General features: G+C 44.8%; 1 protein-coding gene across 4 annotated transcripts in view; it reads right to left on the bottom strand.

The window, feature by feature from the left end:
- Positions 1–26,188, bottom strand: part of gigyf2 (GRB10 interacting GYF protein 2) — a 261,643-nt gene that overhangs the window by 106,890 nt on the left and 128,565 nt on the right. For all 4 annotated transcript variants that reach the window (XM_072474612.1, XM_072474615.1, XM_072474614.1 and 1 more), the window contains 4 exons: positions 23,859–24,003; positions 22,146–22,310; positions 15,994–16,154; positions 15,325–15,484 (listed from right to left, as the gene is read on the bottom strand). In XM_072474612.1, the coding sequence (XP_072330713.1) occupies positions 15,325–15,484; positions 15,994–16,154; positions 22,146–22,310; positions 23,859–24,003 (631 nt within the window). The remainder of the gene's footprint in view (positions 1–15,324; positions 15,485–15,993; positions 16,155–22,145; positions 22,311–23,858; positions 24,004–26,188) is intronic.

Genomic DNA, 26,188 nt, shown 5'->3' with positions numbered 1-26,188 from the left:
ATGGCATTGTTGAAATTGGGCAATAAAAAGTAAAATTAATTACAAAATTATTATATCTTTATTTGTGCTAGTTATATTAATGATCTTCCAAGTGTTCCCTTCCTTAATTAAAAATTAAACTCACTGATACAAGCAAAATAAACTGCAGTCCGTATTCACAGGGGTGAGGGGAATGATCGCTCTAAATCTTTGTGTTATGGGCAGCACCTTTACATTTGACAGTATCTTAAAGAGCACAGCTTGTTATCAGAATTCTGCACAACTTAGAGAGAACACTTGGTTAAAGTAGAAAGCCATAATTTTATAAAGTTGGAGAAGTCAGATCATTGTGTACATTATCCGATGGTACAGTGGTTAGCACTGCTGCCTCACAGCGCCAAGGACCTGGGTTCGATTCCAACCTTGGGTGACTGTGTGGAGTTTGCACTTTCTCCCCGTATCTGCATGGATTTCCTCCAGGTGCTCTGGTTTCCTCCCACAATCCAAAAGGTGTGCAGGTTAGGTGGATTGGCTATATTAAATTGGCCCTAGGTGCGGTTATGGGGATATTGTGGGGTGCTCTTTATGAGGATGGGCCGAATGGCCTCCTTCTGCACTGTAGGGATTCTATGATTATGAAGTTGGAGAAGCTCTGTATACATGTTGTAAGAGCCAAGTGCATGTACTCAAGTGTATAGCTGGAGTATGGCACTCAGGTGTGATCAGTGACATGATCAGGAGGACTATTGACAAATTCTTCTCTGCAATTCCCAATGTAAATCAAATCATCTTCGGCCTTCACAGTTCACTTTGGTGAAGTATACTTTTAGTGGGGCTCGTGATCTGCTACTTTATCCTCCAGCCACTTTTTGTTACCGGTACAAATAAATCTCTTCTCGGTGATCTTCCTATAAAAGAAATAACTGCGCCTTTCATATTGCACTGTTGAATTGGGTCAACGCCCAAAGTATGCCGCATTAACACTGCACTACAGTTGAAAACAAGCATACGCCAAAACCTCAGATTCCTCAGCAGGAATGCATGCTAAGAATAATATAGCAATATACACCATCTGATCATTTGGAGGCACGGAATTTTGGAATTCAAGTTCAATACCTGGGGAGCTCTGATACCTCCTTGCTCTCCTGGAATGGATACAAGAAAAAGTTGGTTATCCAACAAGTAATTTCTCTCTCATCTCAATCCTTTCTTTGTCGGCACAATCAGTTTTTCTATATTTTATGAGAACTAATTTAAATTAACAACCATTTGTCAACAGGATTGACTATCAGCCTGGATATTTCTGTCAAATGATTTTACTATGGGGCAAATAGGAATGTTCCACCAATCTTGCAATTTTCTGCTGCCATATAATGTTCTACTGCATGCTGAGGCAAACTTGCTCTGAGTTAATTCAGCCATGATAGTTTACCAACTTAATTTGCCATACAAAAATAGTATATCAGGAGAGTATGTTAGGAAGCAGGGGAAAGCCAATTCATTTAAAATGGCTTGGCAAAATTATCTGGAATTATAATTAGAAGACTGTTGTACGAATACCTCATTTCCTTAATCAGGCTTTGCTCAACTATTAACCATTGTTTTCTCTCCAAAGCTAAAAATATGTTGCTTTACACATTCTTCCTCTTCATGCACCTTTAATGTTGAAATTGTTGCAATGTTAATAGCGTACTCCAACTCATCTTTCCCCATCACCTCAACACTTTAGATTTCTTTGTAAGGCTTCAGCATATTTAAAACTCTTCATTCTAATTATATTTTCCAGTCACTGGGTTGTACTGCTCTCTCAAAATGCTTTACTAATTTTTTTCCACCTGTGACTTGCCCTTACATTCACTCAGTAAGCAAATTTCTGATGTACTGAGAAATGGTTTGATTAATAAAATCCCCACAAATGTCACAATAACAGATTAATCATCCATGGCATTGCCTTTTCTCTGTTAGGCCAATGTTACATGTGAAAGTCTCAGCCTTCTGCAAAGATCCTTGAGCTTGAACCTTGTTTTCTTGGTCAGAGCTGTGATGCTGTGAGCTGAATTTGGATAATGTATTCTGAACATGTACATTTTCCGGATGCATTAGTACTGACGGGTGTATTTTCTGTAACTGCCAGATTAAATATTACAAAATTATTTGAAGAAAAGCTAGAAAGGCGAGCTTGAAAATTTTCCTTCAAATAAAACTAGTGTAGAGTTTTTAAAAAAAGCAAAACCTGCAGGCTTCTGAAATAAATATATGGATTAATTCCTTATGTAATCTTCCACGTTGTTTTCAAAAAATGCATTATTTTCAGGCAATCATTCCATTATTAAATATTTTAAGGAAATCAACCAATTGTCCCTATTCAATTCCTGTTGGACAAAAAAATAATGTATAATTATTGAAATTATAAATGCAGAGAAGAAAGCACTTCCCATTTCTAAATTACTGTTGCAAACCATTTGAATTGAATATCACAAAGACAAATGATAAGCCCTAAATATTGCGTGCCAGATAAAATAATGCACTTGTTTTGCGTGCATTTTACATTGTTGGAAAACAGCAGTACATTATCTTACAATATAGGGGGGATCTCCCACTACTTTCACATCTTAGCCTGGTTTCAAATAAATTCAAAATATCACGACAGACGGAACAAAAAAAAAAGCGTAGGTTATTTTTGGCAGCCTCCCATTTATTCAAGTTCCATTTTCCACACCACTATCCTTCTCTCCCCACATTCTTCATTCCTTTCCATCTATATCTATTACTCATACGTTAGTGGCAGGGGGTATAATTATAATCTGGCAAGTTAACATTGGCAGTTTCCACTTTAATTGTGGCATTGAATAGATTAAAAGATACAAGAATATAATGTGAGACTTCGGAATTAGGAAGAATCATGCATGCTCACCGTGGTTCCATTTTCCCAAACCACCATACCACCACAACTGGACACTAAACTTGTATTCCATCCGTGTTTAAATAGTATTATGGAATTTAAAGCAGGTCACAGGCGTCAGAGCTGCAGGTCTCGTCCATTGGGAAAGACTCGCTGTTTTTATGTGCCTATCAGGCACTGGAATTGCCCATTGTCAGACCTTTCCCAGGATTGTGGAACCTGGGGCAAAAATCCCACCTCCCAAGATCTGCAGACCAGATCTTGGTAGTTTTTCATTGCAGGCAGCGCCGCCAGGGGTGGGGGCAGCTGCTGGTAATGCATCAAGCAGAGGACCAGGATCAACAAGGGACCTCAAACCAAAGGTGAATGAGGGCATGATGGAGTCAGCAAAAAGGGCAACACATTGACTCACACAAGCCCCCACTTCTCAATGCCAAGTTGCTTAATTAGCCACTGAGTACCTTAAAATGAGGGACCGCACCCCTTGCCCACCTTAATTAGCATTTGTGTGGCAAGCCCATCTCGAGCATCCCGTCCTGGGCTTAAGTGGGAGGAGGAAAGAAGGTGATGCGGTCTGCACTCTCCCAATTAAATGCCCCAGCTACACCCTCTAAAATAGTCTTTGCTCTCATATCCATATTTAAATATAGCAAGAGGGCTTACGGTATGGGATGTTTATACTGGCATTTTCCATAGCAAATCTTAAGGGAATAGAGAAATAAGGACAAAATGTATGGCTTTAGCATGCAAGATTAAATTACGGCTGCATGCTTGCGGCAATTATCCCTGCCCTTTGTCCCATTTCATTTGAACAATAATAATCTTTATCAGTAGGATTACATTAAGATAATGCTCTGTTTAGACGTCCCAATGTGCAATGTCATGTAATTTCAAACAGTAATTTATGAAAATAATAGCAAGATTTTTGCTTTTTTTTAAAAAAAAGACTTAACTGCTGCAAATAACTCATTGTGTTTGTTGGGATTGCCAAACATCTTCAGATATAACATACAAATTAGGAGTAAGCCACAGCCTTTTGAGCCCACTCCATCACTCAATAAGGTCTTGACCCATCTAAGTTTAACCTCAACTCCACATTCCTACCTATCCCTGATAACCTTTCACTCCCTTACTCATCAAGAATCTATCTACTTTAGCCTGAAAACTATTTGAAAATTTGATCTAAAACACCTTTTGAGGAAGAAAGTTCCGAAGCTTCGCAACCCTCAGAAATTATTTTATTATCTGTCTTAAATGGGCAATCCCTTGTTGTTAAACAGTAATCCCTAGATCTAGATTCTCCCACAGGAGGGAAATGCCTTTCCACATCCATCCGTCCAAGACCCCTCAGATCTTATAGGTTTCAATCAATTCCCCTAAACTTCAGCAGATACAAGCCTAGTTTGTCTAGCCTTTCCTCATAAAAACAACCTGGCCATCCTGGTTTTAATCAGGAAAACTTCCAACACATTTACATCTTTCCTTAAATAAGGAGATAATACTCTACACAATACTCCAAATGCAGCCTCACCAATGCCCTGCATAACTGAGGTATAATCTCCCTAACTCTTATATTCAATTTCCCCTTTTTAAAAAAAATTTAGAGGACGCAATTATTTTTTTCCAATTAAGGGGCAATTTAGCATGGCCAATCCACCTGCCATGCTCAACTTTGGTTGTGGGGGTGAAACCCACACAGACACGGAGAAAATCTGCAAACTCCACACGGACAGTGACCCAAGGCCGGGATTCGAACCCGGGTCCTCAGCGCCATAGGCAGCAGTGCTAATCACTGTGCTACCATGCCACCTGTCCTTCCAATAAATGTTAACATTCTATTAGCATTCCTAATTACTTGCAGCACCTGCATACTAACATTGTGATTCATGTACTAAGACACCCAAATCCCTCTGCATCTCAGTGCTCTGCAATCTTTCACCAATTAGATATGATTTTTATTATTTGTCTTGTCAAAATAGGCAACCTCATATTTTTTCCACTTTATACTCCATTTGCTAGATCTTTGCCCACTCGTCTATCCTATCTGTACTCTTTTAGCTTCCTATGTCCTCTTCACACAAGTTCTACTTAAGTTTGTGTCATCTGCAAATTTAGCAACAATTTCATATCCCTTCATCCAAATCTTTATATAAATTGTAAACAATTGAGGCCCCAGCACTGATCCTGGGATGGCAGGATTATCATACATGGGGGGATTGGATGGACTGGGCCTGCATTCACTGGAATTTAGAAAATATGGGGGGATCTAATTAAAACGTATAAAATTCTGACACGGCTGTACAGACTGGATGCAGGGATGTTGTTTCCTCTGGCTGGGGAGTCCAGAACAACTGGTCACAGTCTCAGGATATTGGGTAGGCCATTTAGGACTGAGATGAGAAACGTCTTCACTCAGAGGTGAACCATTGGAATTTTCTAACACAGAAAACTTTGGAGACAAAGTCACAGAATATAATTAGAAGAAAATCAACTTCTGGACTCTAAAAGATCAAGGGGTATGAGGAGTGCATGCAAAGATCAAGGGGTAGGAGGAGTGCATGCAAGGGTGGTGTTGAGATAAATGTACAGCCATGATCATATTGAATGTCAAAGCAGGCTTTAAGAGCCGAATGGTCTACTCCTGCTGCTATTTTCTATGTTTCTACGATCTCTGTGACACCATTTGTCACATCCTGCCTACCAGAAAGTGACAAATTAATGGCGGTTTCCTATCGGCTAACCGACCTATCTGTGCCAATTACTCCCTACACCATGAACTTTTATTTATCCTTATTTATTTATATATGTGGCACCTTTTAGGGCAAGACGGTGGCGCAGTGGTTATCACTGCTGCTTCAAGGCGCCAAGATCCCAGGTTTGATCCTGGCTCTGGGTCAATGTCCGTGTGAAGTTTGCACATTCTCCCCGTGTTTGCGTGGGTTTCACCCCACAAACCAAAGATGTGCAGAGTAGGTGGATTGGCCACGCTAAATTGCCCCTTAATTGGAAAAAAATAAATTGGGCACTCTAAATCTATAAAAAGAAAAAAGGTGGCACCTTTTCAAATGTTCCTGGAAATCTAAATACAGTACATCCATTAATTCCCCTTTATCCACAGCTTATGTAACTTCCTCAAATAACACCAATCAATTGGTTAGACATAATTTACCTTGAACAAAACAATATTGACTCTGCCTGATTGCCTTGACTTTATCGAATGAGGACTGTTACAATGTTTTTTTTCATCCAGAGATTGCAAGTGCCTCAAAACTATTTGACAACAGCAAAACTGGAGCCTCATCCACTTCTATCTGTCGATTCCTTTACTTGCCTCACTCACGGTCACATCTTCCGGTCCCCCATGCTGACCAAAGCAGATGACCATACTCTTAGAGGTGTGACCGACTCCTGAGACAAAGAGCTCAGATATTACTCTCCTGTTCAGCTTCCAGATCGAAAACCTGGCCGGAATTCCTCTGCTTACACTTACTGCAGACCTTTTTGTCCTGGAATGCCTTGGCATCCAATAACTCTACAGCTGCAACATAGCACCTGTCCAGCCATAATTACTTACTTTACCTAGATAATTTGGGCGGCACGGTGGCAGAGTGGTTCTCGTTGCTGCCTCACAGCACCAGGGACACGTGTTTGATTCTGACATTGACTGTCTGTTTAGAGCTTATAAGAACATAAGAACTTGGAGCAGGAGTAGGCCATCTGGCCTCTCGAGCCTGCTCCACCATTCAATGAGATCATGGCTGATCTTTTGTCGACTCAGCTCCACTTTCCGGCCCAAACACCATAACCCTTAATCCCTTTATTCTTCAAAAAACTATCTATCTTTAATCTTAAAAACATTTAATGAAGGAGCCTCTACTGCTTCACTGGGCAAGGAATTCCATAGATTCACAACCCTTTGGGTGAAGAAGTTCCTCCTAAACTCAGTCCTAAATCTACTTCCCCTTATTTTGAGGCTATGCCCCCTAGTTCTGCTTTCATCCGCCAGTGGAAACAACCTGCCCGCATCTATCCTATCTACTCCCTTCATAATCTTTTATGTTTCTATAAGATCCCCCCTCATCCTTCTAAATTCCAATGAGTACAGTCCCAGTCTACTCAACCTCTCCTCGTAATCCAACCCCTTCAGCTCTGGGATTAGCCTAGTGAATCTCCTCTGCAGACTCTCCAGTGCCAGTACGTCCTTTCTCAAGTAAGAAGACCAAAACTGAACACAATACTCCAGGTGTGGCCTCACTAACACCATATACAATTGCAGCAGAACTTCCCTAGTCTTAAACTCCATCCCTCTGGCAATGAAGGACAAAATTCCATTCGCCTTCTTAATCACCTGTTGCACCTGTAAACCAACTTTTTGCGACTCATGCACTAGCACACCCAGGTCTCTCTGCACAGCAGCATGTTTTAATATTTTATCATTTAAATAATAATCCCTTTTGCTGTTATTCCTACCAAAATGGAGAACCTCACATTTGTCAACATTGTATTCCATCTGCCAGACCCTAGCCCATTCACTTAGCCTATCCAAATCCCTCTGCAGACTTCCAGTATCCTCTGCACTTTTTGCTTTACCACTTATCTTAGTGTCGTCTGCAAACTTGGACACATTGCCCTTGGTCCCCAACTCCAAATCATCTATGTAAATTGTGAACAGTTGTGGGACCAACACTGATCCCTGAGGGACACCACTAGCTACTGATTGCCAACCAGAGAAACACCCATTAATCCTCACTCTTTGCTTTCTATTAATTAACCAATCCTCTATCCATGCTACTACTTCCCCCTTAATGCCATGCATCTTTTTCTTATGCAACAACCTTTTGTGTGGCACCTTGTCAAAGGCTTTCTGGAAATCCAGATATACCACATCCATTGGCTCCCCGCTATCTACCGCACTGTTAATGTCCTCAAACAATTCCACTAAATTAATTAGGCACGACCTGCCCTTTATGAACCCATGCTGTGTCTGCCCAATGGGACAATTTCCATCCAGATGCCTCGCTATTTCTTCCTTGATGATAGAGTCCAGCATCTTCCCTACTATCGAAGTTAAGCTCACTGGCCTATAATTACCTGCTTTCTGCCTACCTCCTTTTTAAAACAGTGGTGTCTTTTACTATCTGTTTTTATATTCTGAGCAAGTTTACTCTCATAATCTATCTTACTCTTCTTTATAGCTTTTTTAGTAGCTTTCTGTTGGCCCCTAAAGATTTCCCAGTCCTCTAGTCTCCCACTGATCTTTGCTACTTTGTATGTTTTTTCCTTCAATTTGATACTCTCCCTTATTTCCTTAGATATCCACGGTCGATTTTCCCTCTTTTTACCGTCCTTCCTTTTTGTTGGTATAAACCTTTGCTGAGCACTGTGAAAAATCACTTGGAAGGTTCTCCACTGTTCCACAACTGTTTCACTATAAAGTCTTTGCTCCCAGTCTACCTTAGCTAGTTCTTCTCTCATCCCATTGTAATCTCCTTTGTTTAAGCACAAAACACTAGTGCTTGATTTTACCTTCTCACCCTCCATCTGTATTTTAAATTCCACCATATTGTGATCGCTCCTTCCGAGAGGATCCCTAACTACGAGATCCTGAATCAATCCTGTCTCATTACACAGGACCAGATCTGGGACCGCTTGTTCCCTCGTAGGTACCATTACATACTGTTCTAGGAAACTATCGCGGATACATTCTATAAACTCCTCCTCAAGGCTGCCTTGACCGACCTGGTTAAACCAATCAACATGTAGATTAAAATCCCCCATGATAACTGCTGTACCATTTCTACATGCATCTGTTATTTCTTTGTTTATTGCCTGCCCCACCATAATGTTACTATTTGGTGGCCTATAGATTACTCCTATCAGTGACTTTTTCGCCTTACTATTCCTGATTTCCACCCAAATAGATTCAACCTTATCCTCCATAGCACAGGTCATCCCTTACTGTTGCCCGGATGTCATCCTTAAATAACAGAGCTACACCACCTCCCTTACCATCCACTCTGTCCTTCCGAAAAGTTTGATACCCTCGGATATTTAACTCCCAGTCGTGACCATCCTTTAACCATGTTTCAGTAATGGCCACTAAATCATAGTCATTCACGATGATTTGCGCCATCAACTCATTTACCTTATTCCGAATACTACGAGCATTCAGGTAAAGAACACTTATGTTGGCTTTTTTACCTCTGTTCTGAATCTTAACACCTCGATCAGTAACCTCTCCTAAGTTATATCTCCTCTTAACCTTTCTCCTAATTTTCCTTGTCGTTGAACCCATATCTTCATGTAACAACCTGCCGCGTCGCTTACCATTAATGTTTTCACTTCCCGTTTTATTTCTTTTAGTATTCCTGGTCCTATTCACTGAGCTCCCCTCAGTCATTGTACCTTGTACTGTCGCCCTTTTTGATTTTTGACTATGGCTTCTCTGCCTTACACTTTCCCCCTTACTGCCTTTTATTTCTGTCCCTGTTTTACTCCCTTCCAACTTCCTGCATCGGTTCCCATCTCCCTGCCACATTAGTTTAAACTCTCATTAGTTTATACGTTCTCCCGTGTCTGTGTGGCTTTCCTCCGGGTGCTCCGGTTTCCACCCAACGTCCAAAGACATGCAGGTTAGGTGGATTGGCCATAATAAATTTCCCCTTAGTGTCCCGAAAGGTTAGGTGGGGTTAGGGGGAATAGGGTGGGGGAGTGGGCCGAGATGAGGTGCTCTTTCAAAGGGTTGATGCAGACTTGATGGGCTGAATGGCCTCCTTCAGCACAGTAGTGAATTAACTTAATTACTTTCTTCATTAACTTAGCATAATTCTTATTTACATTACAATTTACCTTGCATCTTTAATGCTCGTGCCACTTACTAAAAGTTATACATTTCTTCATTAAACAGGTATGTGTTGTAGATATTTGAATTTATTACATATAAAAGTTGTTAATTATGTTTATTTACAAATCTACCTTAACGCTGGTGTCTTAAGCTATTAATAGACAATCTCTTACACCAAGCACTTACCAGCCAATCAACTTACTAGTATCCTGTGATGTCAGTTGTTTTTTTGACTCAATTTCTTTTTTTAAAAAATATTTATTCAGATTTTCAACATAACACTTCAACCAGAAAAAAAAAGAACGCACAAAACAAGCAAAAATTGTACATGAGATTTCCACCAAAATACAATAACCCCTCTTTAACAAATAAACACGCCAGTAAGGAAAAACGCCCCACTCTAACCTAAACAAAACAGAAAAACCAAACGCCCCCCACCCCCCGGTTGCTGCTGCTGTTGACCTCCACCTAACGTTCCGCGAGAAAGTCTAGGAACGGTTGCCACCACCTGGAGAACCCCTGCACAGACCCTCGCAAGGCAAACTTTATCCTTTCCAGCTTGATGAACCCTGCCATATCGTTAATCCAAGCTTCCACGATTGGGGGTTTTGCAGCCCTACACATTAGTAGGATCCATCGCCGGGCTACCAGGGACGCAAAGGCCAGAACTCCGGTCTCTTTCGGCTCCTGCACTCCCGGCTCGTCCGATACTCCAAATAGTGCTATCCCCCAGCTCGGCTTGACCCGGGTGTTCACAACTTTGGACATAGTCCTCGCAGAGCCCCTCCAGAACCGGGCATGTCCAGAACATGTGGGCGTGATTTGCTGGGCTCCCCAAGCACCTCACACACCTGTCCTCCACCCCAAAAAACCTACTTATCCTCGCCCCTGTCATATGCGCCCTATGGACAACTTTGAACTGTATTAGGCTGAGCCTGGCGCAGGCGGAAGAATTAACCCTACTCAGAGCATCAGCCCACAGATCTTCATCCAGCTCTTCCCCCAGCTCCTCCTCCCACTTACCCTTTAACTCCTCCACCGAGGCCTCCTCCGCCTCCTGCAGCAGATCGGCGAGACCTTGCCTTCTCCAACCAATACACCCGAAATCACCCTGTCCTGAATCCTTTATGCTGGGAGCAGCGGAAATTCCCTCACATGCCGTCTCACAAACGCCCTCACTTGCATGTACCTAAAAGCATTCCTGGGAGGTAACCCAAATTCCTCCTCCAGCGCCCCTCGGCTCGCAAAAGTCCCATCGATGAATAGGTCCCCCATTCTTTTAATCCCAGCCCGATGCCAGCTCAGAAATCCCCCATCCATCCGACCTGGAACGAACCTGTGGTTCTCTCGTATCGGGGACCAGACCGAGGCCCCCACCTCGCTTCCACTGCCCCCAGGTCTTCAGAGTCGCCGCCACCACCGGACTTGTGGTGTACCTTGTCGGCGGAACCGTCACCAACGCCTCCAGACTTGTACCCACACGAGGCGCCACCTCTAGCCTCTTCCACGCCCCTCTCCCTCCATTACCCACTTACGGATCATCGCCACATTAGCTTCGGCAGCTTCTGGCGCTGCCACATAGATTCGGCAGCGCCAGCCCCCCCCCCCCCCCCCCCCGTCCCTGCTACACTCCAAAAACACCCTCGGGGTCTTATTCGCCCATACAAATCCCATAATACTCTTACTTACCCGCTTTAAAAAAGCCTTGGGGATTTGGATGGGCAGGCACTGGAACACAAACAGGAACCTCGGGAGGACCGTCATCTTGACCAACTGCACCCTACCCGCCAGGGAGAGTGGCAGCATATCCCATCTCTTTTAAGTCCTCCTCCATCTGCTCCACCAACCGTGTCAAATTGAGCTTGTGCAGGGCCCCCCAGCTCCTAGCTACCTGGATCCCCAGGTATCGGAAGCTCCTCTCCGCCCTCTTCAGTGGTAGCTCGTCGATCCCCCTTTCCTGCATGCACCACAAAGAGCTCACTCTTCCCCACGTTGCGCTTATAGCCCGAGAAGTCCCCAAACTCCCTAAGGATCCACATAACCTCCGCCATCCCCTCCACTGGTCTGCAACATATAACAGGTCATCAGCATATAAAGACACCCGGTGTTCTGTCTTCTCCTCCCCCCCCCCCCTCACCGGGGACCAATCCCCTCCAGTTCCTAGACTCCCTCAGTGCCATGGCCAGCGGCTCAATTGCCAGTGCAAACAAGGGGGATAAGGGACACCCCTGCCTCGTCCCGCGGTACAACCTAAAGTACTCCGACCTCCGCCGGTCCGTAGCCACACTCGCCACTGGGGCCCTACATAACTGTCTGACCCATCTTATGAACCCTTCCCCGAACCCAAACCTCCCCAGCACTTCCCAGAGGTACTCCCACTCCACCCGATCAAGGGCCTTCTCCGCGTCCATAGCCGCCACTACCTCCACTGCCCCCTCCACCAAGGGCATCATGATCACATTCAAGAGCCTCCGCACATTCATGTTTAACTGCCTGCCCCTCACAAACCCCGCCTGGTCCTCATGGATCACCCCGGGACAGTGCTCAATCCTCATAGCCAGCACCTTCGCCAACAACTTAGCGTCTACATTGAGGAGCGAAATCGGCCTATACGGTCCACATTGCAATGGATCCTTATCCTGCTTCAAAATCAACGAGTTCAGCGCCCGGGACATTGTCGGGGGCAGGGTCCCCTCCTCTCTCGCCTCATTGAAAATTCTCACCAGCAACAGGCCCAGCAGGTCCACATACTTTCTGTAAAATTCAACCGGGAATCCGTCCGGTCCCGGGGCCTTCCTCGCCTGCATGCTCCCCAATCCTTTAACCAGCTCCTCCAGCCCAATCGGCACCCCCAAACCAGCCACCTGCTCCTCCTCCACACTCGGGAACCACAGTTGGTCCAAGAATCGCCGCATCCCCTCCCCCCCCTCCGGGGGCTCAGACCTATACAGATCCCCACAGAAGTCCCTAAATACCTCGTTTATTCTCACCGCACTCCGTACCGTATTCTCCCCTCTATCTCTAATTCCACCAATCTCCCTCGCTGCCTCCCTCTTACGAAGCTGATGTGCCAGCATCTGGCTCACCTTCTCCCCATACTCATATACCACCCCATGCATTTTCCTCCACTGCGCCTGTGCTTTTCCCGTGATCAATAGATCAAATTCCATTTGGAGGTTTCCAAATGAGCAGCCCCTCCTCGGGGGCCTCTGCATAGCTCCTGTCCACCCTTAATATCTCCCCCACCAATCTCTCCCTCTCCCTCCTCTCTCTCTTCTCCCTATTGGCCCTAATGGAAATGAGCTCTCCCCTAACCACCGCCTTCAGAGCCTCCCAGATTACCCACACCTGCACCTTCCCATTGTCGTTGGCCTCCATGTATCTTCGAATACACCCCCGGTTCCACCCGCAAAGCTCATCTGCCCACAGTCCCACATCGAGGCACCACAACGGGCGCTGGTCCCTCTCCTCCCCCAACTCCAGCTCCACCCAACGCGGGGCGTGATCAGAGATGGCTATAGCCGAATATTCCGTTCCCTCCACTTTCGGGATTAGTGCCCTACTCATTATAAAGAAATCTATCCGGGAACAGGCTTTATGGACGTGGGAGAAAAAAGAAAACTCCCTGGCCACCGGCCTGGCAAACCTCCACGGATCCACTCCCCCCATCTGGTCAATAAGCCCCCTGAGCACCTTGGCCGCATCCGGCCTCTTACCCGTCCTGGACCTGGAATGGCCCAGTGCTGACCCAGCACCGTGTTGAAGTCCCCCCCGCATTATCAAGCTCCCTGCCTTCAGATCCAGGATCGAACCCAACATACGTTTCACAAATCCAGCATCATCCCAATTCGGGGCATACACGTTCACCAGTACCACCCGTGTCCCCTGCAACCTACCACTCGCCATCACGTATCGACCGCCATTATCCGCCACAATATTCATTGCCTCAAACGACACCCGCTTCCCCAACAGTATCGCAACCCCTCTATTCTTCGCATCCAGCCCCGAGTGAAAGACCTGCCCTACCCATCCCTTTCTCAGCCTGACCTGATCTGCCACCTTCATGTGTGTCTCCTGGAGCATGACCACGTCTGCCTTCAGTCCCTTTAAGTGCGCGAACACCCGGGCCCTCGTGACCGTCCACGCCTCATCTGGCCTCTCAAAATAGCGGTAACGGTCCTGAAAAGTGACCCACAATCGCGCTGGCTGCAGCATTCCAAACTTCACCCCCTTCCGATGGAGAACCGCCTTGGCACGATTAAAACCAGCCCTCTTCTTGGCCACCTCCGCACTCCAGTCCTGGTAGACACGGATCTTCGTATTCTCCCACCTGCTGCTCCGCTCTTTCTTCGCCCATCTCAGGAAGCACTCTCAGTTCACAAAGCGGTGGAACCTCACCACTACAGCCCTTGGCGTCTCGTTGGCTTTAGGCCTCCTTGCCAGGACTCGATGAGCCCTATCCAGCTCCAGGGGCCTCAGGAAAGTTCCCGCACCCATCAGTGTGTTGAGCATTGTAGCTACATATGCCCCAGCGTCGGACCCCTCCATTCCTTCAGGGAGACCCAGAATCCAAAGATTCTTCCTCCTCAACCTGTTCTCCAGGTCAACAAACTTCTCCTGCCACTTCTTGTGTAGCGCCTCGTGCGCTTCCACCTTTACCGCCAGGCCCCAAATCTCGCCCTCGTTCTCGGAGGCCTTCTGCCGCACCTCTCGAATCGCCGCCCCTTGGGCCTTCTGGGTCTCCACCAGCCTTTCGATCGACGCCTTCATTGGCGCCAGCATTTCTGCTCGCAAAGCAGTTTTTCAGGAAATCTTGCTGCTCCCGCGACCACGCTGCTTGATCTCCACCCGCCGCCATCTTGCATTTCTTTCCCCGCTCTCTTCACTGCTCCAAAACCACTTTTTTGATCGCTCCACTCCTGGTCCACTCCATACAGTGCTGGGGGAACTTTACTATCACCTTCCCACCCTGGGAACCGTCGTACAAGTGCCGCTGGGGCTCCTCAAAAGGGCCCAAAAGTCCGTTCTTGGCGGGAGCTGCCGAACTGCGACCTACCTAGGCATAGCCGCACCTGGAAGCTTTTGACTCAATTTCTTCAGCAGCAGAAATGGGAACAGCAAGAAGGGAATCGTGATTTCACCTCCTTGCTGATTCTAAACAGTGAAGCTCCTGGTTCCCTCCTCACTGATTTTATAGTGAATTTCCCAATTCCGTTCGCACTGATTTTGTACAGTGAATCTCTCGATTTACTCCTCACTGATTTTATACAGAGAATTCCCTCCCCGCTGATTCTAAACAGTGAAGCTCCTGGCTCCCTCCTCACTGAGTTTATACAGTGAATCTCCCAATTCCCTTCGTACTGATTCTATGCAGTGAATCTCTCAATTCCCCCCTCGCTGATTCTAAACAGTGAAGCACCTGGTTCTCTCCTCGTTGATTTGAAGCTCCCGGCTTCCTCCTTGCTGATTTTAAACAGTGAATCTCCCAATTCCCTCTTCACTGATTTTAAACAGTAGTAGAAGGAACAGCCAAAGTGCTAAAAATAATAAGTACTTCAATCCGGCAAACTGCAAGCTTCCGTTATCACAATCTGTATACCTTGTATTTCTCCTTGTGGATCTTTATAAAACCACTTCATCGCAGCATCATGGGACAACGGCAAGGTGGCAGCTTTAGTTCGTTTATCCTGAATTTGTGTTGACAGTCTTTCGTCATCTAAGGCATTATCCTGCAAAGATGCTACCATCTTCTCAGCTTCCTGAATGGAAGAAATTTTATTCATTATATAAAATGGTGACTTTTACAAAGGAGAGTTCAGTTTCAATCTCCTAAACAGGCATACCTTTGCCTGTTCAGATCGCGACTGTTTTCACTACATTTTACCAAAAGCCCTCATATACCCATACAGTTCTGATGAAATGCTGCTAGACCTTCTGAGCATTTCCAGTTTTTGTCTCGCATGCACCATGTGTTTTTTCACTTTCAGCAGTACACTTTTAACCGTCAAGCCAATCACTAATTACGTATTTCATGGTAGAGCTTTTTTTGAAGTTAAAAGGTGGCAACACAAGGTACATCATCGATAATGGCTTAATATATAAATGTTATACATTTCTATCATTCCCTATTTGTACTGAGAACCACGTGAATTATGCGCATTTATGACATGGGATCTATAAGAGAAAAGTAATTCAATTTTGGACAAAGATATTGATGTATGATTACAGGTGGAGAGTAATTTCACAATTAACTGTTCCCACTGCACACCTGTTCAAGATGTTTTAGCCCTTCATCATCATCATTATCCTGAGGTATGCTCCGCTTTGGAATTGTAGACGAGGGTGACACTGCAGTTGTAGCAGCAGCAGTAGTGCTGTTAATAGACGGAACTGAAGAGTTTTGATGAGAAGAGGCTGAGGTATCTGCCACTGGAACACAAAAGCAGCCAGCTTATATATGGATTATCCCTGCCAAAAATAACTAAATTCAAACAAGGGCATTTCATTTCTTGGTAAATTAAAAATGTTGAAAATTTGAGATAACAAAATGCCCCACAAGCTGATTACAACTACAATATCTGTTTAACTTTCAAAGTTATCTATGAAATCTGTTGGGAGATAAATATAAGATTTAACTGGAAATATCCCATTCTTTAAGCAGATAGCCTTATACCAAGTTAAAGTATGACATGCAAACTATCAATTCATTATACAGACAGGAGGGGGTTAAATTTTAAACAGCCCAGATTTCACCCCTCACCATACATCTGTAAACCGAAGGTATTTCTTGTTTTTGATTTCCCCCTTTAAGTGGGTGGTGTATTTTCCCCAACCCTTCAGTCTTGGAGTGGTCCAATCCTCAAAATAGTGATAATTATCATCTCAGCAGGAATTATATCCTGTGAGTAATGTTCCAGACCGGTTTATGGATTTTCACCTTCCGGGAATATACAAAGAATAGGATAAAAGCCAGCTGAAAAACTTGGGTCAGGGTTGACTAATACTGGTTGTGTCAGCATGTGACAGTTGACACAGGAGGAAAGATGCAGCAGACCCCTGCAAAAGATTCCCAGGTAACGGCAAGCTAACTAAAAGGAAACAGGGCAGCTTTTTCAGCCAAACTGCAGAACACTCAAATCTCAAAACCAACTACTCCCCTGAAGTCAGTGCTGGAATTACGAATAGCAATGGCGGTAACGTTCCACCATCTACTCTTCACGGACAAGTCAAAGACTGATTTGTATATATTTATTTACTTATGGACTCTATTCTCAGTTCTAATCTGTGTGAACGTATATACACATGCACCATTTTTCTCTCATTTAGTAGCTAATAAACTCACTCTAACCCAATAAAACCTGGTTAATAAATATATTGGGCTGGGAAAAGATAGCAGCCAGGGAAGGGATCCTTTTTGAATTAAGCATGTTGCAACCAACCGACAGGGTTGAATTTAAAAAAAGTGAGCTAGTTCATTCCACCTCACCAGGGATAAGAAGTTTGGGGAACATTGCCTGGGGACCTGTCATAACAAGATAAATATATTTTCTTTCACGTCTTCTTGGCATGACATCAAATAACTGGCAGACCGGTCGACTGCTATGAATTACTTTCCAGAAAGTCATGGTTATTACACAACAGCATTTGCCAATAATTTTATTTCTCCTGTATTAGATAGTATACAGTTCATATTTTGAAAGAAGTCAGACTCCTCATTTGCAGATAAAGAATTTTAATAAGAAACAAATATTTGGTTTATATTCAACCAAGATAAAATGCAAAGAGATCTAGGACAATGGAGTGTGAAATTGGTAGAATCAAATGAAAATTGTACAAAATAGAGAAAGTAAATGAAAAAGTATGGTATGTGCAAGAGGCAGAATTAAAAAGATTTTTTTTTTTGTTTATCACTAATAAAACAGGGAACAAAACAACATTAAGTTAAAATTTACATGGCCCCAGTTGTAATTTGGAATTGTCGAGAATCTTGAACAATCTTAGTTCCAAATGGTTTTATAATTTTGAATGTCAAACTCTGAAAGCTGTTAATCCAAAGTCTGGCAGATTTGTAACTAAAAAATGCATTATCAATAGCATTAATGATTTTTTTAAATCTAGATTTTTTTTATATCCCAGATTTGTTACCCATTCATATACAGGTTTATGATAGCTGGCTCAAAAAGAAGTTCAGTGGACGTTTCTTTCCTGATAGGACAAGTCTCCAGTATAATACTTTTATGCCAGGTGATTAATACCTTTTAAAATAAGAGGTGGGCTCTCACACATTGTCGAACGAGATGGAGAAAAAAAGCAATAATTTCAAGTACATTTTCCTATCATTGTGCTGTCTCATTAAAAGTCAAAATACCAAACTTCCGGTGGCGGCTATGGAGGAGTAAGTCGCACATTTGGTGGCTTCTCGATACGGTCAGACATTTGGACCTTTTTCCCCGACTTTTTTGTACTTTTGAGTGCTAGTTCGGAAGGCACAGGCACTGACTCCAGGCACAGGTGTATGGAATTAAGAAGCAGAAAGAATCCAAACAGTTGAAGAAGTGGGCAAACAAGGGCAGTGTAGAAGCTGCTGCTGAGGACAATATGGCCGACATCCGGACCCCGGTGCAGACAGCCTAGCCAACAACGGAGCATCTGTTGAAGGTCATCAAAGAGGGCTTTACTGCTTTGAAGCGGGACAGTTCAGACTCGATTCAGAGGTCTATCGAGCGCCTTGAGCATAGGCTGGATGCCCAGGATCGTACGATCCAGAAGCTGGAAAAGGCGCTGGAGGAGCAAGAGGATCATCAAACGGTGGTGGAGACGGAGGTGGAGAGGCTGAAGGACCAGCAAAAAAGGCTCCTAGAAAAGGTGGAGGACCTGGAAAATAGGCCTCGTCGGCAGAATTTGAGAATCGTTGGTCTCCCGGAGGGGGCTGAGGGAGAGGATGCCGCAGCATATGTGGCGGGCATGTCCCAGAAGCTGTTGGGAGGTGATGTCTTCCCGTGCCCGGTGGAGGTGGACAAGGCACACAGGGCGCTGGCGAGGCAGCTGCAAACCACCCCCCCCCCCCAGCGATGGTGGTCCGGTTTCACAGGTTCCTGGACAAGGAGCAGGGCTAGTCGGCCGATGGGGAGGGAGTTTTCGTTCTATTCACATGTCCAGAAGGTGTATTCCAGAATTGACTTTTTCATCATGAGCAGGGATTTGTTAGTGGGGGTGACGGAAACAGAATATTCGGTGATTGCTATTTCGGACCATGCTCCGCACTGGGTTGATCTGCAGGTCTGCAAGGAAAGTTTTCAGCGCCCTCAATGGAGGCTGGAGGTCAGTTTGTTGACAGACGAGGCGATGTGTGAGAGGGTGAGGAAATGTATGCAAAACTACCTGCAGGTCAATGATACAGGGAAGTCTCAGCGGCGTGCTCTGGGAAGCGCTGAAGGCGGTGGTGAGAGGGAGCTGATTTCGATCAGAGCACATAGGGACAGGATGGACAGGGCAGAAATGGACCGACTGGTAAGGGAAATCATACAGATAGACAGGAGATACACGGAGACCCTGAGGACAGAGCTATTAAGGGAACAACGACGGCTACAGACTGAGTTTGGGGTGTTGTCCACAGGTAAGGCTGTGGAGCAGCTTAGGAAGGCGAGGGGTGCGATTTATGAGCACGGGGAGAAAGCCAGTAGAATGCTGGCACAGCAACTGAGGAAGAGGGAAGCGGCCAGGGAAATAGGGATGGTAGTCGACGGGGGGGGGGGGGGGGGGGGGGCGGGGGGGGGGGCTTTCTGGATGAACTGACCATCCCAAAAGTGGGCAGGGGATTGATAGACGGGTTGGGGGCCCCGATCAGAACTGAAGAAATATTGGTGGGCTTGAGGGCCTTGCAATCTGGTAAAGCCCCGGGGCCGGATGGGTATCCGGTGGAGTTTTACAAAAGGTTCTCCGAGATAGTGGGGCCGGTGCTGGCTAGGGTTTTTAATGAGGTAAGAGACAGAGGGGTGTTACCCCCGACGATGTCACAGGCCACCATCTCCCTGATATTGAAACGGGACAAAGACCCGGAGGCATGTGGGTCCTATAGGCCAATCTCTCTGCTCAACGTAGATGCTAAAATCCTGGCCAAGCTCTTGGTGGCTAGGATTGAGGACTGTGTGCCAGACGTCATTATGGAAGATCAAACCTGGTTCGTTAAGGGCAGGCAGCTGGTGGCCAACCTAAGAATGCTGCTGAATGTGATTATGAGGCCCCCGGAGAGTAAGGAGGTAGAGGTAGTTGTGGCAATGGATACTGAGAATGCTTTCGACTGAGTTGAGTGGGACTATCTATGGGAGGTGCTGGGACGTTTTGGGTTCGGGGAGGGCTTTATCGACTGGGTCAGACTGTTGTACCAGGCTCCAGAGGAGAGTGTGAGGACGAACAGGACGACATCTGACTGTTTCAGACTGTACCGTGGGACAAGGCAGGGGTGTCCTCTCTCCCCATTGCCGCTGGCAATTGCCCTAAGAGCTTCATGGGGCTGGTACGGTGGGGGGTCCAGTGGCTGGGATGGATGAAATCATGGGAATCCTGAAGGAATTTGGCCAGTTCTCTGGGTACAAACTGAACATGGCAAAGAGTGAGTTGTTTGTAGTCGAGGCGAGGGGCCAGGAGGGTAGGTTGGTGGGGCTGCTGTTCAGGTTAGTGGGGAACGGTTTTAGATACTTAGGGATACAGGTGGCGCGGGACAGGGGCCGTCTGCACAAGTTGAACTTGTCTCGGTTGGTGGAGCAAATGAGGGTTGAGTTTCGGAGGTGGAATTACGCTCCCACTGACACTAGCAGGGAGAGTGCAGACGGTTAAAATTACAATCCTCCCGAGATTCCTGTTTGTTTTCCAGTGTCTCCCCATTTTCATTCCGCGGTCTTTTATCAAGGTTAATAAAATGATTATGGGATTTGTGTGGGCGGGAAAGTCCCCGCGGGTGAAGAGGGTGATGCTCGAGAGGAACCGAGGGAAAGGGGGGCTGGCGCTGCCAAACTTCAGTAGTTACTACTGGGCGGCCAACATAGCTATGATAAGGAAGTGGATGGTGGGTGGGGATTCGGTTTGGGGGTGGATGGAGACCGCTTCGTGCAGGGGGACCAGCTTGACAGCCCTGGTTACGGCACCCCGCCGCTCCCGCCGGCACGGTACTCCACCAGCCCCATAGTGGTGGTGAGTTTACGGATCTGGGGCCAACGGAGAAGGCACGTGGGGGAATGGGAGCATCGGTTTGGTCCCCAATTTACGACAATCACCGGTTTGCCCCGGGGAATATGGACGGTGGGTTCCGAGCATGGCAGAGGGCTGGGATTGAGAGGATGGGGGATTTGTTCTTGGAAGGGAGCTTCCCGAGCAGGAGGGCATTAGAGGAGAAATTTGGTCTGGCGAGAGGGAATGAGTTCAGGTACCTGCAGGTGCGGGACTATCTGCGCAGACAGATACTGTCCTTCCCACGCCTGCCACTCAGGGGGATCCAGGACAGGGTAGTGTCCAGTGGATGGGTGGGGGAGGGGAGGGTCTCGGATATATAAAAAGAACTTATGGGAGCGGAGGAGTCACAAACCGAGGAGCTGAAGCTCAAGTGGGAGGAGGAGCTCGGAGGTGAGATATAAGAGGGCTTATGGGTGGAGGCGTTGAGCAGGGTAAACGCGACTGCAACATGTGCCAGGCTCAGCCTGATTCAATTTAAGGTCATCCACTGGGCCCACATGACAGTGGCCCGGATGAGTAAATTTTTCGGATTATGGGACAGGTGCGCCAGATGTTTGGGACGGCCGGCGAACCATGTCCGCGTTTTGGGCATCTCCAAAACTCAGGTGGTACTGGCAGGGGTTCGCGGATGTTATGTCCCGGGTACTGAAAACAGGGGTGATGAGTCCAGAGGTGGCTATTTTGGGGGTTTCGAAGGACCTGGGAGTCCAGGGGGAGAGAGAGGCTGACGTTCTGGCCTTTGCTTCCCTGGTAGCCCGGCGACGAATTATGCTAGCATGGAGGGACTCAATACCTCCGAAGTCGGAGGCCTGGCTATCAGATATGGCGAGCTTTCTCGGTCTGGGGAAGGTTAAGTTTGCTTTGAGAGGGTCACTGTATGGGTTCGCCCGGAGGTGGCAACCATTTATCGACTTCTTTGGCCGGGGGGGGGGGGGGGGGGGGGGGGGGGGTAGGGTAACGTAGGTTAGGAGGGTAGTTAGGCTGGTCCTTGTGGGAGGGGAGCTGGGTTTCTTGCACTATAACGATTGTTTTTTGCACACTGTTTTTTATTATTGTTGTTTATTGTGCCAAAATGTCTTAATAAAATTGTTTATCAAAATAAAGTCAAAATACCAGGATGAACGCCATGTTTTCCATAAGTTCAATGCTTCAAAAGCATTCGTCAGTTATGTATTTTAAATAAATTCATACCTTCCCTGGCAGATCTATGTTGTGCATCCTCAGTTTTGTCAGTTTTTTCTAATACGCTTTCTTCCTTTTTAGGTGGGCTGGGAACCATTGGCACCTGAGGCTCTGAAGGAGGCGACGATGAATTTGTACAGGAAACATCTTTGGATTCTTCTGTTTTATTTTTTTCTAGAATATGGTAAATACTGATCAATGCATAACAAGTAATAGGCAATCTTAAGTAATTTCTAAATTCAGCAAATAATTAAAACAAATATTCAGGGTTTTTCTTCCCCTTCCAGCTTCCTGTTCCATGTACTTTTAAGATGATTTATTTAAGGTCTGCTTAATATAGCCTTTAGCTGTGGAAAGTGCATTAGGCGAAGCAAGATGAACAGGCTTTCATATTTTAATCTTTCACTGTGGAAGTAGAACAAAGTACATAGTCAGAAGCCTCCAAATTGCATCACAATTTGAGATCAATTCATCATAGATTCTTTGAATGAATCAGAAAAATTATTTAATGGCTTGCATGGGCACATCGATACAAAAAGGTCTGTGTAATCTGTACCAAGTTAACTTATATTAGGCAGGGATTCACGCAAATTGGCGTCAGTACCCCAGAGACCTGCAATTGAAGCATGCACATGTGAATGTTGTTTAAGAATCAAATCTGCCTTGGTTGCCATGCAAAGAATTTGTGCTAAACTATCCCATCAAGAATTCAATGTCTTTGGGAGAGTGGTTCAAGGAAAGTAGTAAGCATAACAGGGAAATTTGTCAAATAAGCAGGTTAAACTGGAAAACAAACTTGGGTAACAGAGGAGAATAAGCCACGTCCTTCCTACCACTCTACGCTTGAAGACAGAGTTCTCTTAGTTATGCCTATCAAAAAAAAAATGATAAACTTGCTGAATGTGGTTCTGAATGGCAAATTAATTTCAACACACTTAGGAATTTTAGTGAAAAATAGGAATCTCAATGGTTTGTAGGAACAAAAAGATCTCAGTACAAATAAACTCGCCAAATAGCAAGGCAAATTAGCAAGACCATTGAAAATGCTAAACAATCATGAGGATTTATTTTCATAGAGATGAAAAAGACAAAGGTTAAACTTGATTCAAACTTAAGACTGCACTTAATTGTACATTGTGCTATATTATAGAAAGAACATAGACGCACTGGAAAGGGTACAACAAAGATATACAGGGATGGTAACAGATATGCAAAGCTATACCAGAAAATAATGAACGGGCTGGATCTCTCTTCTCTTGAAATAAGGCGGCAGAGGGGGTAACCTAAAATGTGTTTAAAAGTATGAAAAAGTTTGAGCATGTAGGTACAATGGTTGCACTTGTGCAGAAAAGCAAAACTCGAGTCCGCTCTATAAGATAGTCACCAAGAAATCATATTGGGAATTCAGAAGAAACTTCATTATCCAGAGTTGCGAGAACGTGAAACTTGTTTCTCTAGGGAAAACTTGAGGTACCTACAGGCACATTTGAGGCATGCCTAAATAGACATGAGGGAGAACTGAATATTCAGATCTTACTGATAAAGATAAGGAGAAGATTAAAGTGGAGAATAAATACTGGGGTGGACTGGTTTGGCCAAATGGCCTAGTTCTGCACGGTGTATACTATACAATTATGTCTGACAAAATTATGGCGCTCAAAAGTGAAAAATTTACAATTAGAAGTTCAAAATCTTTTTGGCTGAAGAATGACTGATAAAAACCTTCAACAGCCTCTTTCTTGGTTTTCTTATCAGGCTCCTTGGCTTCTTCTTTCTCACTGTCCTCTGAATTTGATCTCTCCTCTCCATCCTCCATTTGTTTAAAATCCAATTCCTGTTCCTCTGGAATAGGCTCCTTAGGAGCTTTCTGTAAACGACATCAAAAAATGAATTAAGTGTCAGATGTGCAGCTAAGTACCTTCCTTAACAGTGAAGTGCTGTTTAACACTAGGGCAAGATAATTACAATTTTGACAATTATATTCTGCAAAGATTCAAAAATGCACAATATTATACAGTTCCTCTGACATGCATACTTTCCCTTTAGGTTTCAGCCTGGCTCAGTGCTAGCACAATGTTTTCAAAGGGAGAGAGTTGGGGGTTCAATTCTCTGTCTAGAGTTTGCCACATAATTTAGGCTGACAGTTGAGCAGAGTCATTTTTTGAATGAGGTGTTAAGCCGACCTCCTGTGCACCCCTTCAGGTGGATAAAAGATCCTATTCACAGCTCAAAGAAAAATAGAAGGTCGCCCAACCAACTCTAATCCCTCGATCAACAGCTTGTTGTAAAGATCTAACTGGTTCACTAATGTCATTAAGGAAACAAAACCAGTCATCCTTACCCAATTTGGTCTATAAGCAACTTCAGTCACACACACCTTGGTGGCTGATCTTCCCTCTGAAAGTGCCTAGCAAACTGTTCACATTCAAACTGCTGTTATGATCCCAACCGATGTTACTGCTGGACAGTCAGGACCCAGAATGGAGACCTGGCTCGATAGACGACAATTTTAATTTTTTTTTTTGAAGAGACATGGATGAACAGAGTCACAGGACTGACAGTTAGCTTTCAATGAAAGAATAAATAATTTATTAAAAGCTATTAAACACTATGCCTCGGCTAATAAAGGCAGTATACCATATGCCTTCTTGACCACTGTATCCAACTGCTCTGCTACCTTAAGGGACTGCGGTTATATTCACACCAAGGGCCCTCTGATCCTCTGTGCTTCCCAGGGTCCTGCCATTTATCATATGTTCCCTTGACTTGTTTGTCCTGTCCAAGTGCATCATCTCACAAATATCTGGATTGAATTCCATTTGCCATTCATCAGCCCGCCTATATCCTCCTGTAATCAAAGGCTATCCTCCTCACTAATTAGCATCCCACCAATTTTCATGTTATCCGTGCACTTCCTGATCAACCCTCCTAGATTCATATCTAAATCATTTATATAAACTTCAAACAGCAAGGGCCCCAACACTGATCCCTGCGGGACACAAGCTTGTCATGATGCAACCATCCCCAGAATGAATAAAAATTAAAGTAGTCAGGACCGCACAACTTGAAATTTCGGGTATAATCAACAGAAAATCATCTCTGCTGCATTTAAGTGACTGAGAAGATTTGGTGGGGGTGTGGTCGGCAGGGGATTCGGTAGGAGGGCACGTGGTGAAGGAGCAATAACTCAAAGATTCACAAACTGTATCTTTCACATCACTGTCTCAGTGGCAGCATTCTAACAATAATCAAAAGACTGTGGGTTCAAGCCCCATTCAATTTAAGAACCTAATCTTGAATGATACCTCAGAGTAGTGCTACGTGTTGTGCGCCCAAAGGCCTGTCTTCTCATTCAGGCAGATGTAAAAAATCCTGTGGCACCTTTTCAAGAACAGTATTCTGCTGCCCTATCAAAGTTTACCCTCAATCAGCGTAGTTAAAAGCAGATTATTCAGTGGTTTAATCTTGTGGCATTTTCACTGACTTTGTTTTGCACATAATGGCTATTAAATTTCCCTATATTAAACTGCAGCTACAGATCACAAGTACTGAATCTACTGTGAAGTACTTTAACACACCAAGGTCATGAAAAGCATCATATAAAACATTGTTACATTCTATACCATAAACATGCATTTAAAGCCATTAGTAACTCTGCAGTATTTGAACAACAGTCAGTGTAAAAAAGATGTTCAGCCTGTGTCACAGACACTCCCAATACGGTAATGGTATGTTAACATCATTCACACCTTTTTTTTTTTAAGAAAGGCAACTTTGACCAGGCAATATCCCTCAGCTTCAGACTCAACAATCTCAACACAACGCACAATATATACTTTGTTTTTGCAACAAGTACTTTCATTCATCCTTCTAAATTTCCACCAAATCAAAGCATTTAACGATGCAAGTTTACCCAAGACTATTTCCAACCTCGTTTATGTGGACGGGATTTGGATTCAGTGTTGAGATCAAGGGTGTCAATCACTACTGCTTCAGATAGAAGCCAACACCAATGTCAATACTAAATGTAGATTTGCAAACAAGTGGCTTGA

This window comes from Scyliorhinus torazame, chromosome 14 (assembly GCF_047496885.1).
Source record: "Scyliorhinus torazame isolate Kashiwa2021f chromosome 14, sScyTor2.1, whole genome shotgun sequence".
NCBI classification, from domain to species: Eukaryota; Metazoa; Chordata; class Chondrichthyes; order Carcharhiniformes; family Scyliorhinidae; genus Scyliorhinus; species Scyliorhinus torazame.
Note: the sequence above shows the minus strand (reverse complement) of the source record. Positions and strands in the feature narration are given on the sequence as shown.